We start from the raw sequence: 24,743 nt of genomic DNA, 5'->3' as shown, positions 1-24,743 counted from the left end.
TATTTTCAGTTTATTGCTTTCCAGGAGTGCAGAACAGCAACATCCAGACTACAACCACAGTTCACCTCAATCTCAGGTTCTAGCCAGTGGTGTTTTAAGCACTTTCTGTAACTGCAAGTGTCAGTTCTCTTTACCCTTTGTAAATATGAGATCTTTTTTTTTAAGGGTTAGCAAACTCTTAGCTGTAAAGGGATGTGCTGATCTCTGCTCTGCAAGCTCAAGCTTTGGTGCTTGCAGGAGGCCAGAAGATCCATTCTGGGTCAAAACTAAACTGAAAAAACCTTCTACAAGGCAAAATTAAATCTTCTGAAGTCCCAGGTTTTGCCCTCTAAGTCATTCACAGCTCTTCCAAGAGACAACTGTTATAAGCAGCTGTCACATCGTGTTATTGAAATGATAACACCTCTGGCTTTAGGAGATAAAACTTGTGTAATTACCAATTGTGGTTCAGCAAACTCCAAGGGCTCCTCCAACTGCTGCTGTCCCACTGAACCAGACAGGCCAGAGGGTAGAGAACGGTCTGTATTGAAAATGTAGGATTATATTTAAAAATGCACCAATCAAATGCCCTTGCAGAATGCAGCACTGTGAACCTGTTCCCTCAGAGATGCACGTCTATAGTCTGTGTAGATACATCTGCATCTCCGGAAAAGTAGGGGGAGGGGAAAATTAAACTTGATTTTCACCTGTTGAACAGTTTAAGAATCAAACAGCATATTTTGGTCTTTATTCTAACAAATGATACAACCAAAAGTTACTATCAGTGAAGGTAAGTTAAAAACATGGACCAGACAACTAGTAAAATGCAAAAAAGTGACATTGTTTCCATGATAATTACAAATTGTAAGGAAAATAAATGTGAAACTGCAGCATTACAGGAAATTTGTTAATACAGATTAAATAATGCAGTTATCCTTGCATGAATTACAACTCAAGAACAAATACATTTAAAAACCAGACAGTTGCTTTGAATATCAACTCAACAAGGTGGGTTTCCAGCACAAACATATCCAGAGCTTTTTTGTAACAAATAATTTCAATATATAAATGAAGAATTGCAGTAAAGTGAGGACAGTGACTGGAACAGCAGCTCCTTGAAAGGAAAAACACATTCCCTTTGCCACAAAGTAAAGCAATGTTTTGGAAGACCAGTGGAACAGTTTGGTTAAGAAACAACCCCAGGAATTCTTTTGCAACAATTTCTTATTATTTCAGTTACCACATTGATGGCTGACTTTTAATACTTGTTCATAAAAAAACCACCTTGCAGCCGCCAGAAAACAGAATAACACAAGCTCGGATGCGCAGGGGTCGGGCTTCCCTCCTCCACTCGCCCCGTTCTCAGCGTCACCCCAAAGGCCACCATGGTGTCAGCGTGTCTCGTCAGGCGATTCCTACCCAAACCATTGTCATCCCGCCTGTGTTGAGCAGAGCGGTGCCCTACACCACAGCATTTTGAGTCACCCAGACATTCTTATTAATGCATTCCTGGGCTCCTCGTTGCCATTAACATCCTACACAAGTGACGCTGAGGTGTTGCAGCCAACCCGCTCCTTGCTGCCCAGCGGTGGAGACAAGCTCTGCAAACCCCCTGTGCTAAGTTCACAGGACAAAACCAGCCCTGAACACCCAACACGGTCTGCAGGAGAAGACAAGGGGAAAACCAAAAATGAAGTTGTAGGAAAAACGCATTTCCAAAAGGCATCTGAGCAGGAAATGCCGGCAGCACCCGATGGAGGCTCCTCTGCTAGAGGCGCTTCACCCAACGCATCCAGACCCACAAACCAGCACAGGGCGACACAAACATCCTGGCAAGCAAACAAACAACAGCGATGGAATATTTCTATGAGCGCTGCCGCCATCCCCGCTCCTCACCCCGCTCAGCCCCACGTCCCGCTCGCTAACAGGGATTCCTGCAGCAAATCCCTTGGGAAACCACGGCCCGGGTGTCCCTGATTCACATTTCAAAGCTCGTCACCAGGAATGCTTCAGACAGGAGACACATCACCAAAAGTCAGAAGGAAATGTACCGAGGAACAGTTGGAGCCTCACATCATGAGGCTGTCACAGGAACCTGGAAACTGTCACTGAGCTGGACAGGACAGTCTGAGTCAGATCGTTCAGCTCCGCACTAAGAACAAAAGCAGCAGCAGGGAATGGTCACCGTAATAACGTAAAAACACGACAGTCAAACCTGTGTCCAGCCTTTGCTGACACTCCAGATTAGAGCAAGCCTTAATGTGGCAACCCACTATAAAAAGTTCCTGCAAATCTTAAAATGTATCAAAGTTAGTAATGTAATTGCAAAGGTTAAAAACCCACCAGATCTCCAGCCAGAGCCCATGGAAAGCAGAGGAAACATATCCACAGGCTGCGGTGGGCTCCACCGAACACACAGGCTGCTGCACAGAACCCGCTGCTTTACGTCAGGCTACACAAAAAGCTTTTGTTCTTTTTTCTGAAGTCCGCCGCTCCAGCTACATGCGCTCCTTCCTGCGGCAGCAAGCTCTGTCATGGCAATCCAGAGCAACCAAAAATGCAAAGTAACATGAAACACATGGTTCTTTCCCTGGAACACTGAGAAAAGGGATTTCGGACATTCACCTTGTGCAGAGACGTTGCTCCGCGTTTGCTGAACCTTCCCAGCCCTGGGTACCCTTTGTCAGGACCTCAGCTGCCTCTTGGAGCAGCAGGAGGTGGAGGTCAGTGCACACTACAGATGTAACACACTTCAGGAATTCATAATTACTTGGAAGAACAAGTTCCATCATTCCTGCCACATGTTCCACATCTGCTTGTGACACAGTATTTCAACAATCACAATTCTGCAGTTCCCTTTGCTTTCCCCCCCCTATAGTTTTATTTCTGATTTCGAGTTGGTAGCTCCAGCGCATCAATCCCAGTCTGCAGAGCACTCGCCACTCACCTGCCCAGCACAGAGTGACAGCAACATGGGAACGGGATCAACCTTGGCTCCCGATTTCTGTCCATCTGATTCCCCGGGACTCTGACAGAGCTGGAGCAGCCGCTTTGGGTTTTATACAGACAGATTCTGCTTTATTGCCTGCAAGAGTCGCCTCCGCTGCTCGGTCAGCCAGGCTGGGCACCTGCACTAGCACTGATCACACTCTTTAACGTAACATTTGATGCTTAATTCTATTGATTTCCAGAAAAAGTTTTAACTACAGTGCACAAAGAATATAATTTTGAAAATATTTACATTTTTGTACAATTACACCACAGCACTTTAATCTAAATTTCTTAATACAAACAAATAGCACCATTAGCCTTTTGCACAAATTCTTCCTAACAAACCAAAAAGCTGGATTATTGTCGAATTAGGAGACTGGAACCACTTGGAATAAGAATCAGCTCAAGAAGCCAGAGTATTGAAATACCTACCTAGTCAAAACATTGAGAGGAAGGAAATGAATCTGGAAACATCCTAAGGCATGTGCAAATCAAATATCCCAGTGCGAGCCCTATTCAATGTGCACTACAATTAAACTAACTTCAAGAGAAACTTTTGCTTATATGAAAATGTAATGCTCGAGCTTATTGTTCTAGTAACTTTCTGTACATCCCATGCGCTCGAGTGGCTGCTGAATGCAAATACAAGACAACCCAGGTGATGCTCAGCAAGTCTCTTAAGGGAGCGTGAGACAAGAAGAAAAAAGGGACAATTTCTGGGTGATGAACCTCAGCACAGCGGCAGAGCCAGCACCAGGAGGATGGACAAACGGCTCCGTGGGGAAGGGAAAGGCTGCACTGGAGGGACCGCGCTCCCCACGCAGCAAACGCCGCCTCCCACCTGCACTGCAGGATCCAAACGAAATCGTTTAATGGTCACCATTTGGTTCATTCATCTACAGAAAATGCATTCCTTCTAATATACGTTCAACTAACATTCAAATTACTGAACTATACATAATGATACATAGTTTACAATCCATGAAAACAAAGCTTGAAAGAATATAATATGGTCACCTTAAGTACGGTGGGCTGTTTTATAGGGCTAATATCCAGCTAAGACATCTCAACTTTGACGCTAATGGTCCAAGAGTGCTTTTTGTATCACCAAGTAGTGTAAAAAACTTTAAAAACGAATGATAGTCCTCACGGCTGTTACGTGTTCTCAGGGTTGCCGAGGTGTCAGACTAGCACGCTTGCAGTACTGGATGTAGAAAAGTGAGAAGGAGACTTGCTGCAAATCAGGAACGAGATTAGATGCCCATTATAGTATCAATACATCAGTCATTTGATGCATGTTCCCTTTTCTTCTGGATTATTAAGTTTATCCCTTCCTTTACAACCCACTTTGCCTGTGACTGTGGGCTGTGTGCACCGTTTGCTGTCACCGTGGTCGCTGGTGGGCTGTGCACCAGGAACCTTCCAGTTGAGTTAGAGGTCGGGGAAGCGGCTGGGGTCCTCCTTGTAGTCCTCAGGAATTGTGAAGATGGATTCGTCAAACTCATCGTAACGGAACTCCTGAAAAGTCACAGTGGCTGTGATGGTGGGAAATACAGGAATATCTAGAGAGGAGGCAAAACGGTACAATGAGGAACAAGGAAACCCAGGCTGACCAACAGTCACCAACTGGTACTGAGAGATTTGTAACTTCAGTGTTGCTACGGTCATAGACTCTTGTTTACTGTTATATACCATGGTGATTCAAAGCTCTTACAAAAGCAGGTGGTTTCAAAAAAGTCATTTCAGAATATACTAAGGTACCCTGAGCACGGAAACAATACCCAACTCAATACAACATCCAAAAAACTCCCAATCAGTGGTTTTCCTTTCTTGATACAGACTGACATGGAAACCAAGGTGCTGTGGTTTCAGATTGACCGGTTAAACAGAGGACACTGGCCCAAAAGTGATACAGGATAAAATAACCTTGTCACATATAGGCTCCAGCTGAGCAATGCCACACGAAAAGATGAACACTTTAAATGTTTGCTTTAAATATATACCCCTTCCCAATTTAAACTGAGCTTGAATACTGAAGAGTTGTCCTCAGTAACACTGGTCTGCCCATGGACTAATGTAATGAGCCAAGCAAAAATCCAGCCCTCAATAAACAGAGCTGTGCAAACATGATAGGAGGTAGAACACAGTCTGTTCAGAACTGTCCGGCTTAAAGAGCTCACTGGTGTGCTAGAAATCCTCTAACGCTACAAAAAGGTACTACTAGTTTTTGGCAGTTCATGCTGTGATAATCTATACCATGAATAAATTGCTTTATACATTTCCCTTTGTTAGAACTGTAATACTCTTTTATCAATTTGTAAGTGAAATAATATATTGCCAGTTATCCTTGAGAAAAAACGAATACAAAAATGCTACTAAATACTTAACTCGTGACTGAGATCATCCTTGTATGCGAGAATAACTCAGCATACCTACACTATCCTTAGAGCAAGGCTCCAGCTTTAGGAAAATGTAAATTACACTGCTCTGTTTGGGACTAGGACTACAGTCACCTTCCAGCTGCAGATTTCCTTCCCAATGTTATTTCCACTCACTTAACTATGTTCTCCTGAAATGTACGGCAACACATTTATGTAAGAGAGTTCTCATCCAAAACTCAGACGTTTTAAACATACTGCACAAGTAAGTACACATATTTTGGAAATGTAAAGCCACAAGAGTTGCTGGAGTCATCTTACCTAATTTTACAGGAAAGCCTGGTGGAAGCTTCATTTGAACAAATTCTCTAAGTTTGTTAAAGTGCTTGAAGGGTGCAATTACTTCTAAAACATTCAACAATCTGAAAAGGAAACCAGATTTCATTACAAAGTCTTGTTTCACAAGCTTTTCCTCAAGGAAAGATAAAAGTGACCCAAAGAGCAAAGTGATGAAAAAGGAGATGAAAAATGACATCATGCTTATTTATCTCCTTCGAGCCTCAAGATCAGCATCCTGACATTGTTACAATGTGTCGTATTACCATAGGTGTACAAATAGACATAAAAACATTAATTTACTGTCCTAATTTCACACAAGAGACTCCTCCGTGGCCAGAAGGAACCTGCCATGGTTTGTATTCATTTAGAGGACATAACTTTGTGCTAAAACTTGTTACGGGCAAAAACACTTCAGAATTCTGTGGAATCAGGCACGTCAGTATTGTGGTAAATGATAAAAGCTATCAAACCTCTGGTGTTCACAAGGGAGACCCGTGCTTGGCCCTTCCAACACCAGGCCCACCAGCACCGAGGTCTCTAATTCTAAGTTTACTCACTGAACAGCAAGACTTCATTCCCAGGTTTGAAACTGCTGAATTCCCAGAGCCAAAGACACAAAGAATTTTGCAGTTCATAAACACACTGAAACATCTCCCCATACAAGTAACATTCACAGCCAGTAATTCTGACTTACGATTCAATCCCTAGGGGAAATTCCTGGCTCATAGCTATTGTGGCTTTGAAGGTTTTCTTGCTTTCTTTGCACACCAGCTCTCTGCCCAGGTGAGGAGCTCTGCAAGAGGGATGGGAGGGACACACAGTCAGTTTTGCTTTCAGGGAAACCTTGGTTTGATAGACAGGAAGACAGACTTGAGTTGAAAATATCTGTAAAGAACCCCTACAATAAATCTAATGCTTTAAAAGTAAAAGCTGTGCATTGTGAAAATGGGTCAGTAACCATTGTAATTTAGAGTTCTGCTAAATCTGGAGACAAGACAAAACAAGGGAAAGGACTTAAAATTCTTCAAATAATTCCTGATTAACATTCTATCAAAAAAACCACTACAGAAAGACATGACGACTACCCAGAAATACACACAGCTGATTTCAGATGTTAATTAAAATAGTCAATATGTGAGCAAAGTACCACGTGGAACTAGAAAAAGGTTCATTTGCATTCAGCCTAAAATGTGAAACAATCTCAGAGAAAGCGGAAAAGTTCCCATCACGAGAAGGCAATACTGGAAAACACAGGACAGAAAATTCTGTCATAGGAGAGGAACAGACAAGTGACAAGAGTACAGATCTTTCCTCTTTTGCTTTACATTAGCTAGAAACCAAATTTCCCATTAAACTCCCTTCTGTTAATCTCACTATTAAACAAAGCAAAATCTTACACACATATTTCTGTCCCAATAGTAATCGTTCAAGCATAACCTATTTATTTTGCTTAACCATTCGTTCTACCTCAAATACATTAGATTAAAAAACCCTACAAATCCCAAACCAGACACCTGTCGTTTTTTACTAAGCCTGTAATGTCATATCACCATATTCCCAGTAACACCCATGACAGGTTAGTCTAATATCTTTGGAGAAAGGACTTTTATCATTAGTACTCATGTAAAACCTCCAGTACGTTTTTTGCTCCTTCTCCACAGAGCAGCTGGGCAGCACACAGCCCCAGGAAATCAACTCCACTGTTTGCATCTGCTACAAGTCAAGTACTGTAAATTAATTGGAATTATAGCTGTTTGCTACCTAGCTACACACCTGGGAGTATCTTGCAATGATCTGGGCAGTGCTAGGGCATCTGTACCTCCTCATATTCCAGAAGGGTACATTTTTTTACTCTGCCAATGCTATCAGTCTCATTAAATCCTAAACTTTTCTTTTAAACATGGTGAATTGCATTATTCATTACTATCATAAGATAAATTAATTGCAGCGGTGAATTTGTCAGAAAATTTTCCTTAAAATAAAATGCCAGCTTAGATGTGCGTATTTTCAAAATGTTTGAATTTCAAGCCATGGGTATCAGGTAGACATCCATCTGCTTTTTTTAAATCATGAGCAGATGCAATAATCCTATTTACATATACAGCTATCAGCTTCCCAGCCAGCCTACTGACAAATTAAATGGCCGAGAGACATCAAACCCAACATTCCTCTGTCCCCAGAAAACTACAAACAAAAAGCACCCACAAACTAGACAACACACCACAACCCCAAAGCAACAATCTCTGGCACTTCATGCCACCAAACCCCAATACTCACTTTCCGTTCTCCGCAGAGATGTACTCTTCCCATGTAATGGTGTTGGGGGATGGCGGAGTGAGTGACTGCCGGCGGACAGGCTGTTCAGAGAAACACGGCTTAACCCTTTATCTCACCTTATATTCCCTTAGGATTTTGCCATGCAAAGGCGCAACTGTATAATACTTCGATTCTACAAAGAAGAGCAGTGTGGTCTATGCAGTCTGGGGGCTTTTCCATCTCCTGCTCTTGGCCCCAAACTGTCTTTTACAATAGAAGCTGGCTGGCTTCAGCCATCAGTTAATCAGTTAATTCAAGTGTCTGAACGACAAGCACAAAGCATACGCTAATACAGAAATAAATTAATCATTTTTCAAAGGCTGCATGCGTCTTCCCAGATGATATCTGGCTCATTCTGAATAGCTCTTGATTTCGTGGTGATAATAACAGCCTTAGTCCATTTTAATGAAGATAAAGGAAAACACGACTGAAAACCAGAAAGGCATTCTAAAAATAACCACTTGGTCTAGAAGTCAGTGATTTGCCATAGCCAAACCTGTCATCTTTTACTAAGAGACAAATTAAGACTGAAATATCCAATATAATCACAGAAATTCCCCAATGTGTGCACTAATCAGGATAATTCATTAACATATCATCATGATTATACTTGTGGATCATCATTGTTATTTTCAAATTAAGACAATCGGAATAAAAACATTCTTTTGGATTTTGCTAAATGACTGGTGTAAAAGATTACTCTCCTATGCGAAAATTCACATACTGTGAAGAATTCCTTAAGTATACCTCAAAATTTTGTTCCATTAAGTTGCCACCTTTGCTCAGGCTCTCCATGATCGCTTTATTTCGAAGAATATCCTCCTCACTGAGATGTTCTCTTCTTTTCCTCGATTCTAATACAAGTCCATTCACCAAGTAGAAATCTGCCAAAAAGTTGCCTACTCTTTCCTGCACAAAAGGAACTGGATGTTAACAACTCACAGAATATAAAATAAAAACATTTAAATTATACATTATCTATTCTCCCCCTGCACAATAGCCACAGTTTGTTATCTGTCTTCCAGGCTTCTTCCTGATGAAAGCAGGTCATTATATATAATCTTTGTGGCCAAACTAGTGACAACTGTGGAGGGTAAGTGGAGACATCTCTCCTTCATCCTCAACATATTTAACTCTTTTCTTCTTCCCCGCCACATCACCGCAAGGCTGGCTGAACTACTTTTGTCTCCAGCAATGCAGTCTGCGCAATTTTCTTCCAGCTTACTGTTTTGTCCTCTCGGAAGAGCCAGCCTGTCTGGGCACGCGTGAACGTAATTGATTTGGTTGATAATGTTGCTGAGTAAATATCGCTGCTCATCAAAATGTCAACCTCTTCTTCTGTTTCCATCTCAGATTCCTAGAAGAAAAATTCCCAAATACTGAATAGAACTTAATAAAGATTACTTCTTCTAAAAAAAATTATAAATCAATCAATAAACCTTTTCCTTTGGCACTTTTCCCAGAAACAGCATTTCCTGAGTTTTCAAACTGTTTCATAGAAGCTCTGGCCAAACTCTTACCAAATAGTTTTATCTCCAATATTAATGCAAATAAAGCATCCAAGTGTGATTCACCCAGACGCTCAGCAGCCACACCTTTCCACAGGCAAAGATCCACATGCTTAAGTGACTCAGCAAAAAAGCTGTAATTAAAAACTGGACTAAATAGGAGGGGTCCACCGTGTTGTCCCTTGCATTGTTAACAACCGACCTGGCCACTGAGTGACCAAACGGATGGAAGCAAGTCTGAAAAGCCACCCCAGGGCACCTGAACTGGGCCCACTGGAAAGATCAGAAGTATCAGATGTCATAACTTAAAACGTATTTCCCTATTCAGTATGGTAAAAGATTTTCCCAAAAGATTCACATTCCAGCTTTTTCCTCATGTAGCACTCTGTGTTCAAAAGTACTGCTTTTTATAACAACATTTTATGTGAACTATACAGCTTAAATTATAACAACTGAACAAAAAATTCTCTGGTTTGCATTTCTTTGGAACTTGTTTGGGTCTTTTTGAGAGAAATAAGTCAGACTTCTGATGCGAAGTAAAAGCTTGAGGTACTTCCCACCCTGCATTCACACAGATCTCACCTCATGATGTATTCGCTGGTAAACTTTTTGCTCATTGTCTAAAACTACAAAAGATTCAGAGGGTGCGGCATCACCATTAAAAATGAAGCTTAAATCCCCCCGTTGGCACTTCATGTCGGTAAAGTCTATGAGAGTTGTGTCCAGCCTGTGAAAATACACCGATACTTTAAAAGAAGTTACCCATAAACACTCAAATACACTTTTTAAAATCACAACCAAACATACTAAGGTCTACATTTTCATAGAATATTTGCTAAGTGTAGCCTGGATGCCAAAATAAAAAAATATATGCTATTAACAGTTGATAAGTTTCACATTACAACATCTCTACCATTATAAATGCATCCCGAACTATTCTTACACTAACTTCATAAGCAAAGGTCAAGTTTTCTGGAGAAAACTTTATTTCAAAACTGCCAGCACGAAGAAGTGACAGAATTTATACAGTATGGGCTACACACTGAGAACTACAACTTCTCCCTGTGATCAGCATCCTGCTCCACAAGCAGCAGCCACTGATCTGAGTGACAATATTAGGACATGACCCAAATTATGAAGAGGACTACAAAACAGCCTGATTTTTTTTATTTGACTTATTTTAGTTGCTATTTCTATTGTTCGCCCCTTAGCAGCATAAAAGAAATGCTTCTGCTGACCTAATAACTAGAAGATGGATCCAAGGACAAAGATCTCTCTAGTAATTCATATCCATTATTGCTAGAACATTTATTACTTTAATAAAATGGTTAAAGAACCTGAATTTAGTGCCCATTTCAGCTCTAAGGGGTCATGTATTGGCCTCTGATTTCAAGAAACAATCTGTAGCTATTTCCATCTGTGCCAGTCTTGGACCAGCAGAGCACACAGGAATAAGAAGGAAAAAAACTGGTCTCAGACTCAAATTTGACCTAAAAAGGCAGTTCACACAGCTATGCTCACAGCTTTAGTAGAACTACATTTTCGACAGATTGAATCTTTGGAATCATATTATTGACTTTTTGTTTTAAACCTTAGAAACTAAAGCAAAGACAGAAGAGACATACAAATCCAAAATCCCAAACTAAACCAGCTGAAGAGCTGAGCTGGAAAAGACTTGTGGAAGTGCTCCACGGAATTTGGGAATCTGTCACATTAAGTGTATTAAAAAGAGAAACTACACCACTTTTTTATGACATAAACAAGCAGAAACATTTCTCCACAAAATACTGAAAGCTCATTTATTAGAAAGTATGTTAAAAATATAAAATTCCTACTTTTCAATCATTGACCTGTCTGGTAGACAAGGCCTTATACAGCTTAGCTACTTTTCATTTATATTTTAAGTGACTCAAGAATTGAAGTTAAATTCAGATCAAGAGAGAAAAAAAGAATTTCAAAGGCCTGCTTGCCTCTGAACAGCACTGCACAAGGCGATGCTGCCACACACCAGAACCTGCCTTTCACTAACACGCGGATATTCATGACTTAGATAACACACAGTGTAAAATCAGCACTTACCTGATATTTATACCTTGTTTGTGTATTTTACATGCATCAGAAGGCAGAATTCGGGAAAGTAAAGGCACTAGAAGCAGGGAGAGAAAAAATATAATTAGGACACTGAGGTTCCTCTGGAAAGTGTTTCTATTACAACTATACTGCAGTTTGAATCGCAGTGTATTTTAATACAAATACAGCACACCCATTATCCATCAGAATCTCAACTCAAGTGACAAATACCAGGGGTTTTCTATTCAATAACTGCAAAATTGATCTGCAATTGCACAGATAATTTAATATGTCCTCAGCCACAACTGAATCATTCATAAATTCCAATAACTCATCTTCAAGCTGTTTGAAATTTTAGTTCTATGGTTTCCTAGTTTACTTATCTATTGTACCGACTGCAATCCTAGCTGCATTTACAGCAGAACACACTCAAGCAGGAATAAAAATCCAATGCACTAAGCTTAAAACCTCAAGCAAACATTAAACCACCAGTGGAACTGAGAGCCCGTCCAGTATTGTGGGATGGATATGAGACTGCGGCTGTCCTTACAGGCCCATTTATATAGCAATAAAACCAATTCAGCACAATGGCATGTCAACCCAAAGTGAACTACAAAGAATTCAATGTGCAGCGCATGGTTGGGCACCTGGAAAAACAAGGTTTTTGTTCAATGTCCATCCCGTGATGGCAGCCTGGCTAACTAACCGAAATTTCAACCAGGACAGAAGGGATCACTTTGGTATTTTTACATTATTCACACATGTTGATCATTGTTAATATATTTTTGCTAATTTATTTAGATTTTTCTTCTCCAGGGGAGGGGGAGATTGAGAAAAAACTAAACCTTATATAGTCACATGAGAGAAACGTTGAGATTTGAAGAACCCACCACAGAGCTGCACTTAACTGACAGTCACCATTCAGAGTATAGGCTGAAATTCCAGAAGTTAAATGCCCCAAGTCCAGTTACTCTATTCAATTGTTCAAACCGCTGCTCTACAGTGACACCAACTGACCAGATGCATTTTAATATTTTCCTTTTCTAATAATCAATTTCTTAAAGTAAACAACAGCACCATATTGTGTCATCAGATTATACAACAGAATTCAGCTCCAAACAAGAGTAAACAAAAATAATTCAGAAAAAAAAAAGCTGTCTGTCCTTTCTTTATAACTTTGATTTTGAGAATGGGATTGGGAATTTTCCAACACGCAAACCAGAAGAGAATTTCAGCTTGAGAGACCAAGTGTGCTGAAGACTGATTATACTATCCCCCCCCGGAAAGGAATATGCGATTGATTGCTTACCCCAACTTTGAAAATCCCAGTGAAGCTCTAGGTAGAAGTCACCTAGCTGAGATGAAAAGAATATATTAACACGCTTTTTAGTCTGAACGACAACTGTAAAATTTGCTGAAAGAGAGGCAGTTGTGTTTTGCCAAACAGAGAAATAATCTTCTCTAATGTTTGTATTTGAATTTAAACTGATCTTAAAACATTTCTGAAGCTTTAACTAGAGTACAATCAATAATGATAGAATTAGGTAACTCATTTGAACTACCCATTTTTAGTGAATTTTTGGAAATAATAACTTAGACAACTATTAAACTGTGGGTTGTAAAAGATTTATTGTAAATATAGGTTTAAAAAAAAAATCTGTGGAGCTCTGTGCATGACCACATCAAATCATATGGAATTATATGTGCTGGCTTAAATTAATCAGTTGAGTTTCAGATAGCAGTATTCACACACAAAAACTTCAATTTATCTTCTGGAAATATGCTAAAGTACTTACATGAAAATTCCTCTACCTCCATAAACACACTCCAGCCAATCCCTTTAAACCGTACACAAGTAAAAGCAAAGTAAGGGGTGACAACTAAAGCAGCAGATGTTGGTAACACAGGGAGGCAGCCACACACTGCCACCCTGCACAGAAGAAAAACACAGGACTCAAAGCCAGGCCTTGCAGCAGCAGGAGTAAGGACCAGCAGAGCTGTTTTAGCAAGGCAGTGTCTGCTCACACTCACAAAGCCCAAGCTTTTCACTTCTACATGCAGTAGTTCTTGTATCGGATCAATGAAAACGTAGGCACATTGGTGGAGCATATTCATAGCGTATCCCTGACACAGCGTAGAGCTCAGCTGTTCAGATGTACGGTTTAATTAACCAAAGATAAATAGTTGGTTTTCTACAAGCCCATTCATATTTTACCCCTTGTCTAGGCAGGAGAAGCCCACCCCACCAAAAGGGAAATAAAAACCTGAGGTTTATAACCCCATTTTCAGTACACTAGCAGTAGTTCAAAATGTAGGAAACTGAGTTTTTTTTATTGGTTTCTCTAAACCGAGAAATGCTTTACCATGCTCAAGAACTGGCTGCTGCATGTACATGGAGAATTAAACCAAAACTCCTTCACTCCTAAGCAAGAAAGTGTCATTAATGACTGGTGACTAAACAAAACCAGCAAATTATTCACCAAGTGATTTAAGAAAGCCTTAAAAATCTAATGATATAGATGCAGATTGAAAACACACTATTTAACTTTTAGATTGCAAAGACAGCTAGCATGTCTGTCTTACATAAACCTTCCTATTTGATTTTCTAGTTGAGAAGGAAGTATTATCTTAAAAATACCTTAAAATAATTCTGTGACTCCTTAAAATGGACACTGAAAGCCAAGACTGAATTTAAGAGCAAAACAGATTGGTAAAAACAAGTAAAAAACTTTTTTACAGATTGCCAGAGTGTCCACACTAAGGGCATAAGCCACTGCTTTCCATCACAATCCGGTTTTGTCAACACAACTGCCTTGAACTTACCTCTTTCAGGGCTTTTAATAATCGAGGTCGCTTTTCTTCAACACTTTCCCTGGATTGCTGTTTAAGCTTCCTTAGGAGAGCTGTAACTAAACAGAAATTAACTATAAGGTAAATCTATTCTATTTATTTGTTATTAACACGTTAGTGTCACTATTTGACATCTTAAAAAAAAAAATGAAAACAAATGTAACATTTCATCAGACTTCGATTAAATTTACTTCAACTTATAGTAATTATACATAGCCTGATCACAACAGGAGGAAGAGCCTCAATAACTGTTTGTAATCTGAAGTATACAATCATGGCAAAGAGGTCTTTTACACATGTACTAGTAAACATGTGGCTACACACATATATTATTGAACAGGAGCCTGTACATCACGTAACATCTACTCCCATTGGGAAAATTCTACAGCAGTGAGGAGCTGACATGCAGAATGTCGTTAAGATCTCACAAACTAGTATAAACATATTACGAACAAGGATAGTGAGTTTTCTGCTATGAGACATGGTAATACCAAATACCATTAACATTCACCAGTGAGTAGCAGCAGAATAATTTTCGCTTTACTACTTCTTATCTGAAGTGAACGAGTATTTCACTTCAAGCTCTGTATCTGAGGTGGGGAGCAGAGGTTCTTACTCATCTGTCTGTCTCCGTAGCTGATGGCTTCTGCAAGAGGGCTCCATCCCTGAGCATTTTTCACCTTCACTGGAGCATTGTGGGCTAAAAGCAAGTGGGCACATTCTGTAATAAAATAGTAACAATTATTTACAGTAAACATCAAGGATACAGCAATATAATTCATAATAAAGAAAACAGTAATAAAGCAAGAGCAGTCAATATTCAATATATTAAATAGTTTATAAAGATACATATCCAGATTGTGACTTAAACCTTAAACTGACACAAAACATTTATGTAAGTACTTACAGCACTTCCCTGTTAAATATTAGCACTTAAAACCATAATTGGTGATCCACCACCAATTATACAACCACTGAAGAAATGTCCCTTCTGCTTCTCGTATTTTGCATTTTATAAAGATGCATTTCTGTATGTGCATACATACGCAACACTACAGAACAAATATTTTTAAAACATGACATCAGTTCTCTCTACTTAACGCACAAAACTGTGTATCAAGACACACTTGCTGGTCCTCCCTGTACAGCTCTCTCCTCAAAGGCCCCTGGGGAACTGATTTGCTAGAAATGTGCAGGGGGGACACAGACTTTAGGGAAATCCAGAGAATATTGCATGTTCAGGAGGCCGAGCTGAAGCTGTGGCACTAATACAACCCCTGTGCTGTAACATCTTGTGCCATCTAAAGCCATCTAAAAGCTCCCCGTTGCTCAGCACACACACACACGGTGCTGGCACAGCAGCACTCACATCTCAAAGGCACAGCTCAGCCTGCACTGTCTTCTCTGTCTACAGGGAAAAGGAGATGGTGGAAAGATGAACGAGCCTTAAAATTAAGGAGAGAAGAAAGCTTTCAGTGTTTCCGTGTTTTGAATAAGCTGTCCGCATTTGAAACGGTTCTTCTGTTTCTAGCTATGGAAAGTTTCCTCACCACGTATCATTAAAACCAACCTGACCCATCTGTAATGACAGAGCAGGGCCGAGCTGGAGCTGTCAGCTGAAGAAAGGTCTCATTACGAATAGGATGGGCAGGCGTGACAGACAGAGGGACTTCCTGCATTATTCTCCTATAGAGTGTTCCAGGAAACCGTACTCGTCATTCCAGATGCAGCAATCATGAGTCACTGGCCAGCAGAGTGTTTGGGAAGGAAGAAACACTTCACTGGTGAATGTACTATCTTGGGTGGTAAATAAACCAAAGCCCTGACTACTCTGTTAGCAAACACAGAGAGGTATTTTTATGGTTGCTTAAATATAGTGCCTGACCCAACACCACCACCCCACAGTCAGCAGGCAAACAAGCTCACACTGACCAGCCAGAGTTTCAGTTAGACAAACAGGATGGCAACTCACCCGCGCTTCAGAATAGACAGGCTGTAACATTGATGTACACAGCTCAACAACCTGTCTGCATCACCCCAGGAAACAGAAACCAGCCTTCAATACCAGTGAGACAGAGCAGCATGGCAGGAAAGAGCTGGGCTCTCGGGACACCAACAACTATGCAGGGTCCCAAGTCAAAAGAGTAAAACCAGATGTTGTGCTGGATATCAGGCACAAACAGCCCTGCTCCAGGCAGTTACAGGAAAACTCAGCACAAGCATCCCAAAGGAGTGAGGGCTTTACACACAGGGGGATGGACCATATGGAAAGAAGCCAAGGGTGAACTGCAAACTGAAATCTAAAACATGCAGCCAAGGCAAAAAGAAGTCAAGAGAGAAATGCCTCTCCTTGATATGCTAGCCATGAGGATAACTCATATCCAAGGAATCTGCCAGCACTGAATAGATTGCTTTTTATCCTAAACCTGAAACATAATGACATTTTAAGAGAAACTTGGAATAAATATTCAACCATACTGAATTAAATTGGGTAAACTCTTTTCTATCAGTTTTATTAGAAGAGGCATCCTTGATCAAAATTGTTTGCGTTTATTAATGTGGTATGATACTGTTGCGGCTATATGGAAAGCGTCCCTTCATCATAGCTGATTGCCTTTTAATCGAAACTACACAACCCCTCCTATTGCCCAACAATATAAAATCGTAAATATAAACTAATGACTGTCATAAACTAAAGCTTGAAACAAACACTGCAGCAAGGCACAACAGAAGTCATACACATAGCTGATCCTCATTGCTTGAAAACACAAAGTATTTACAAAACTAAAATGTGTCTTATAAAGAAAAATGCCCTATTTAAGCCTGAGAAATTAAAAAAAGGCTTCTGCCTCCATTTCCTTCTGCTGCTCCAAGCCTTTGGTCTAGGACCCTCACTGAAAAACAGCAGTTTTGATAAAGCCCCATTTTTGCAAGTTGAAAAAAACCTATCTGTGTCTTCTAGCAGATGGGCATTTGTAAAACACATTTGCCTCACTGCTGTCTCAAAAAGACTTGCAAATATTTTCTGTTTTTTAAATTTAAGAAGTACTACAGGCTAGATCAATACTGGCAGATTCCAGCAAGCTCTACTGCTTCTTCTGCATAAACCACCTCTCTCCCTCCTTTCTTCAAAATTACTTCCCACTCTAACTCTCAATTATCTTAGATCACTTCCTAGGTATTATCAAAACATCCTGAGACAACTTATTGCATTTCCTGCATTCCCCTCTCCAAATCGTCAGGTGTTTCAGTTAACAACAGCTCTCATGGATCAGCACCACATTCCAGGCACAGGACTCACACAGCTGAATGAAACCAAAGGATTCTCATTTCAGTAGTGAAAAGGAATTGTACTGTCACAAAGACTGAACAATCATATTACAGGTTTCTTGAAACATGTCTATTTCTATACTTTCTATTTGAAGTAGAAATTTAAATCCCATGCCTTGAAATTCTGCTGTAAAGAAATCCCTGAAGGGTATCTGGAAAGATGAGAGCCATGGCGAACCAAGGGGCCGCCCCATGCCCGCAGCGAGTCAAAAATGGGAATGAAGTGAGTGAGGGGGTGTGCGGAAAGCAGGTGAGCTCACATTTCCACTCAGAGTCATTTTTTTCTAGAGAGTGTTATTTTGATTCACTTCAAAAGGTTGTTCAGCACCACGAGTGAGCAGGTCAGCAACAAACACAGTGACACTACTAACCTGAAAAGTGTTGATAAAGAGACAAGGTATCATCACACAAACAGAAATTAATAACCTTTCAGTACCATGAACTGACTGCACATTAGAGCTGTGCCTGGATCAGGTCCCCTGCCTACCCATGCTGACTATTTCCTTCTGATTCGGCTGCTCGGACACAAGAGGGGAAGCAGCACGTGTGCACACACTTGTCTCTGCTGCTTCCAGTTGTTTCTTGATCTTCCATGATATTCCAAGTTTCCCAATTTCCTTCTAACTCCGCAAAAATCAAGGAGCTGGGTCTACCTGCAGTTAGTGTTCTAGGCTCATAAAAAGTCCAACTGCTGCAACTCCTTTCCACCCAACCCAATCACTACCCAGCTCTTTCATTTTGGCCTCAAGAACAGCTCTGATTTCTTCACCAACTCTTCTAAATCCACGTGGTGTCTTCTCTTCAGAAAATCTCAACTTTGAACTAGCTTGGAACACAAGACCACATTCAGGGAAACTGAAAAATCTTCTTCCTCTTGCCCCTAATTCTTCAGGATCATTTAAGAGCTAATATAGTTGATGGATTTACCTACCTTTATGTCCCAGCATCACAGCAAGATGTAAAGGAGTGTTTCCTAAAACAGGCAATAGAAATAAAAATATATTAGATCCAAGGCAACAGAATCCGTTGCAATTCCTTCAGGTGTTTGCACATACAACTCAAATGTGACGTCTAAGAAACTTGATTTACATGACCTAACCAAGGAATACACTAAAATACACCAAAGCAGCTACAATTTTTTAAGCAAGCATTTGGATTATACTTGTTGAAATAAATATCTCTGAAACACATGAATCATAGGCAAAAAGCACTTTTTAAAAAAACTACATCTTGAAATTTACTCCAGCCAAAGAGATCTAATTGTATCTTCAAGAAAGAGATAACCAAACCTCTATGCTTATCATGGTTGGAAAAGTCTGGTGTTTTACACAGAATGGCATATCTGGGTTAAAAGCTACTCAAAGATATGATACTGATTAAAATTTTAAGAGCTTATTTTATTAATTTTTCAAAGCTTTAGTACAAGATTTTTACTAGTACAGTATTAGCCAGATTGCGAAGTAACAGTAACTTCACTACAAAAAAGCCTTTTGGTTATTTTAGTGCCTTGTTTTGAAAGAAAGCTTCCCAGGTCATTAGCAGACATTACAAACACGACCCTGTTTTCCTGGCTATGCATATGACACATTTTGTAGTTCTGCTCTTCAATATGCACTGCAAAGGTACAGAGAGTTGTTTTTCTGGATTAATGCTGCTACAAGAATTCTGACGCATTTACGTAGCTTAAGGACGTAAAATTATTCCATTTAACTGTGTTACTCTGTTTATATGCTTAAACATTTTTTTTAGTGGAGTTAATAGAAAAATTGCTGGAAAACAAATTTATCTTGCAATTATAACAAATGCACTTGATTTTAGGGTTATTTCACAGTATCATGTTAGCAATAAGTACTTGCCACATGCAAAGGATGATGTACCATACATGTAAAAGATGCAATCCAAAACAGAGAGGTTGTGTACGAAGTAATTGCCAGCACATTATAGTATCGTGAAATCTCTGATCAAGATAGGCAACCACCCACAGCCAGACCTGCTGAGTGGTTTGGAATGAGCCACTCACCATGTAGCGCAAATTACTCTTGTGGGTCAGCAGCAACACCACAGACAGCTACATCCTAGCTCATTATGTACTCCAAGCTAACCTCAAATTTTCTATTAATAGATTTTGTAACATCTGTGAGCCAAAACATAATTTAGAATACTGGATGCAGCCATTCTTTGTTAAGTGACTGAAATAACAGCGTTATTGAGGAGCAAACTTGAGAACGAGCCAAACCACATACTCAGAAAATTCAAATTATGTAAGCCAGGATAAACATTTTCCTCACAGTATCAAGCACTTCAACGGGATATATAGATATATATCTCTATCTCTACATCACCTCCAGAGAGCTCTTCCAACACAGATTTTTCTTTGACTTAATGATTGTTTTCACACCAAAAAGTAGGCAATTCAAAAATTAGACAGGAAACTTGGACACAACAGCCAAGGGGCAGGGGGAGAGAAGCGTGCAGAAAACCAGAGAGTACAACAACCGAGAAAGCACAGAAACTAGAATCTGTCAATTCCAGGAAAAAAAAAAAAAAAAAAAAAGCTATTTATGAGGAAGCTGAGAACAGGCAACATCCTGCTTGCTGGTCTTTGGCCAGTAAGTCCGTGGCAGTGAGGAGTCCAAGGTTTAACAAAGATTGGCGAAATAAAATAAGAGGCTGACTGCTGTGCCAATGGGAGAGGAGCCACACTAACAGGGAAGCACTTTAGGAAAGGGGTAAGGAGGAGATAAACACATTAAAAAGGGACATTATGAAACTTGGGAAGAAGCACTGTAATTCCTACTGCTCTGGGCTACCTGGGGAGGTCCTGATGCTCTTTGGGCCAAACAAAATGGGTTTTATCAGCAGCAAATTTAACTCTGACTTATCAATATAAGCCATCCAAACTGCATAAGATTGTATGTCACAAAATGAAGACATTAAGGTGAGGAATCACGCAGCTCATAGAACGCCTCTGTGCAATCTTCAGGATCTTTCCCAAGCAGGAGAAAGGGCAGAGCTGTTGAAGCAGAAAGATCCTCTCCTGTATGACCATAGTCTCAAACAGAGGCAAGTGTTTGCTCTGCCCGGGAAAACCCAGGGAAGACAAACACCTTGGAAAGGATGAGAGTGGTGCTGCCTCAGTCTCCATCGAGCACCAGCTGCCAACCGTCCCCACGGAGCAGCAGCAGCACTGATCCGGGTCTGAAGCGAGCAGCGGCCAAAGACCTTCTGCGCATTCCCATCTCAGAAACCCACTGGCTGGCAGGTACAACAGCTCAACCTCTGCTCCTTTGGGAGAGACAGGATCTATAAATGTAAACCCAGTCCCAGCAGCTGCTGAAACAGGGCCACATTATCACACTTTGCTTGCATTTCAATAATGTAAGTCCCAGACTGATAAATTAATTAGTATCAGTATTTACAGGACTCAAAGGGAACCGATCCACTGGAATTATATCACACTGTAACTTCAAAGTCCACCAATCCTAAAATACAAATCATGTTTAGTTGCTTCATCATAGCAAGAACAGCTGTGGTTCCTGTACAACACTCACTATCCAGAGCATACAGAATAATTCTAGATAAAATTAGTCCTATGAGAAAAAAGGGTGAACTTTAACACTAATAATTTTACCCAGCCAGTGCTGGCACAGTGCAACTAAGTGTTTCTGCTAGGATAGGGAAGAGAGTGGGAGACAGCAGTTTCACTTCTTTCAGTGGCATGGATGCTTCTAACAGCTTGGGGTTTGGGGTAAACCACAGCACAAGCCACAGGTGTCAGATTCTACAAAAACAAATGGCTTTACATGAGACAGCTGCTGGACAGAGAGAAGTGAGCAAGTACACACCTGCGTCATTTACCTGTGTGAGAGAGCTGTCACAAAAAGGGCACTGTAAACAATTAAGTGACTGAAACGTAGTTTTGATGACCTCCATGCAATTTAATCATAATGATCATGTGTTTGACGTGATCACTTCTGAACACAGACTAGAACACGAATAGGCACATAGTTGAACAAGCGCGTCCAAATTCATTCTCTTTTTGCAACAGCTTGATCCACCATATAAACAAATCTCACCGTTCCCTTCCATCTAAAGACAACTTCATCAATATCTACAGTTTTGGGAAATGAGCATATGTGCATCCCTCCCCAAGCCAACCAGCCTGCAGGGCCTCACTCCCAGGGAGCAGGGACAAACAGTGCCGGCAAGCCAGGGCGCGCAAACAACAACCGTCTGCACGTAAAATACAGCACTTGTCCACAAGCACGTGCACGTGTAGCTTTTAACCTTTCCTTAGGCATCTGGCACACCTACAAGGAAGTCGAGTCTGTTTGACAAGAGTAAATCAGCAAGAAGATTGGTCTATTGCAGAATATAACGTGCTTTTATTCTGAATATATACTTAAGCTCTTAAATGCCTATTTTAGGAAAAACAAAAGTAATCTAACAGATACACATACAAGCTTCACCCAAGAAACTCTTTGTTTCTGGAATAACGATACTATCTTCCAATGGGTAATGTTTTTGGAGGTTAATTTAGAGAGTGAGACAGGGCTGCACTCAATTTCCAGACACAGCCAGCGTTTGTTTTATTGGAACACCAAGAGTTTAACATTCTACAGGACTTGGCTTTTCTGCACTTAACTGCACACTAAAAATGGGACTGAATCATAAACAATAACTGTTACTAGAAGTTCTTCACTCTGTCACTTCCTTATCATGTACTAGGATCCTTCTGGCTTAGTTTTGACTGTAATTGTAAGCTGAAGTTAACTACCCCAAATAACTCATAATTCAAATACGTAAACAAGTGACAGATGGATTCAGGCAGAAAGAAAACAATAACAAGGAAATATTAGTCAGACCTTTGGTATGTCAAAGACACCAAGGGTTTTGTTGTTGTGTTTTTTTTGGAAACTGAAGGCCAAAGCAACACTTACAGTAAAAACGTGGAGGAAGGTAATGAGAGAGAAATCCCCAAAGCATTCCTACTGTAAACAATGCCGAGAAAGCAGAAAGATGGTAATTTGAAATTCATATATATATATATATATATGTGCATATGTGTATATATACATATTTTAAAAAGGACTGTATCAATGTATGTAATAGCAGTGCAGCAAAGATGGCTCAGGAAGTGCCTTCAAAGCAAAGATATTAAACTTCTGATGAAAAGTTATTTGATGAAAAACTGGAGGAGGTATAGGGGAGAAGGCAGCAGATGGAATACACGGAGTGAGAAGATTTCCTCCCAGGTCTGTTGCTTTCATTCTACCAGTATTTGCTGCAACGTTTGGAATGAAGACGACAGGATAAATATATCTGTAGCTATATTTATAACAACGTTCTTAGAAAAATGTTATGACAGTTGTAAGAAATACTCCTCCCTGTCTTGACTGAGAAAACTGAGCTGTCTGTTACTCCACATACATTAGTCCGTGTTTCCGAGTGCCTCCTGTTACCATGGACATGCCTTTTAATTGCCAATTACATTATTCTTCCCATTGTACCAGTCCTAAACACTGCTCTACCTTAATGTTCCTTTTTATTTTACATAACACAAGTAAAACAAAGGGAACATTTGTATGTTAGTCAGAACATGAATGTAACTGTACCCTTTAATCACTTCTCCAGATCCCACATGTGGTACAACTTAGCGTTCTCCAGCAGAAACCTATCATGTTACTCTTGAAATAGGTAGAAACGTAGAGGTGAAAACTAACCTTGAAACTTAAGCTGAATTGTAAGGCTGTATTTTTTAGCAATGTAAAACATTTCCTAAATTTAGTGTATTATTTTAAAATAATGTCCTAGCAAGATTTTAAATGTTTATGGACTAGAGGGCAGCACAAGAATCATGTTTCTGCCTATGGAACTGCCACTTCTGTGTCCAAAGCAAGCTTGCAGAGGAGCAGAAAACAAGATTTTGGCTCTTTCAAATTCCAGAACTAAAGGATTTTAAAAAGAAAAAAAAAAAAAAAAGCTTGTTTGGGCTTTTTGTTGAAAAACCAAAACCAGTTCCACCAACAGCCAAAGGAAGCCCTCCTGAGCGCGCTCACTTCCAAAAGCAAACAGGTGACAGCTCAGGCACTTTAAAAAAAATACATATATAGATATATATATAGATATATATATATGTACTTTTTTTTTTCTAAATGAAGTAGGCTTTTGGACATGAAGCAACACCCGGAGGATGGAAGCTCTCGCAGCATCACATTGTTACAAAACCCGGTCCTGTGCCCACTCATTTTACCGAAATCCCAATAATTTTCCAGGCGTGAGGCCGCACTCCTCTGCAGACCCCTTTACCCATTAACCCCCGCTAGCCCCCCGAGAGAAACGCCAGGGAACAGAAGGTAACACCAAACACCAGAGCACAGGGACCCCTCAGGCCGAGCAGGGGCGGGAAGCGGCTCCGCGGGTCTCCACAGCCCCCCAGCTGCCGCCCCCGACCCGCCGGGCCCGGCCGCTCACCGTGACTGTCCTTCTGGCCGATGCCCTGGGTGCGGATGAGGGCCGACAGCCGCCGCACGTCCCCCTTGAACACGCACTCGTGGACGGGGAAGTTGGCCGGGCACTTGTCGGGCTCGGCGGGCGGGCCCGTCCCGCCGGCCGCCGGGCCCCCCTTGAGCGGCAGCCGGTGGTGGTTGCTGAAGACGCGGTGGCCCCCGGCCCGACCGCCCTTGCCGCTGCTCCCGCGCCCCCCGGTGAAGATGCCTCCGGGCGCGGCTGCCGCCTCCTCCTCTCCGGGCGCCAGCAGGTCCCCGTCCTCCTTGCCGGGCTTGTGGTCCCTGCGCAGCGAGCGCAGCTTCTCTCCGGTCATCGCCGGCGGCGGGGCCCCGCCGGGCGGGCTCGCCGCAGCCGGAGGGTCGATGCGCTCAGAGCCGCGGCGGCGAGTCCCGTCCCGCCGGCATCCCCCGCCTGCCCGGAGCCGCTCAACGGCCCGGCAGCGCCGCCATCTTGGCCGAATGCTCCCGCGAGA

At 41.1% G+C, this 24,743-nt stretch overlaps 1 protein-coding gene across 1 annotated transcript; it reads right to left on the bottom strand.

Moving 5' to 3' along the window:
- Positions 1-697: 697 nt before the first annotated feature.
- On the bottom strand, positions 698-24,743 carry ANKRD13C (ankyrin repeat domain 13C). The gene is made up of 13 exons (XM_082054864.1): positions 24,236-24,743; positions 18,693-18,734; positions 15,048-15,152; positions 14,405-14,490; positions 12,891-12,936; positions 11,591-11,657; positions 10,094-10,238; positions 9,229-9,360; positions 8,751-8,912; positions 7,965-8,044; positions 6,382-6,480; positions 5,670-5,770; positions 698-4,532 (listed from the first exon to the last, which is right to left on the bottom strand). The coding sequence occupies exons 1-13, from the start codon at positions 24,582-24,584 to the stop codon at positions 4,402-4,404; spliced, it is 1,545 nt and encodes a 514-aa protein (XP_081910990.1). The 5' UTR covers positions 24,585-24,743; the 3' UTR covers positions 698-4,401.

This window comes from Streptopelia decaocto (assembly GCF_964273445.1).
Source record: "Streptopelia decaocto genome assembly, chromosome: 5".
Taxonomy (NCBI): domain Eukaryota; kingdom Metazoa; phylum Chordata; class Aves; order Columbiformes; family Columbidae; genus Streptopelia; species Streptopelia decaocto.
Note: the sequence above shows the minus strand (reverse complement) of the source record. Positions and strands in the feature narration are given on the sequence as shown.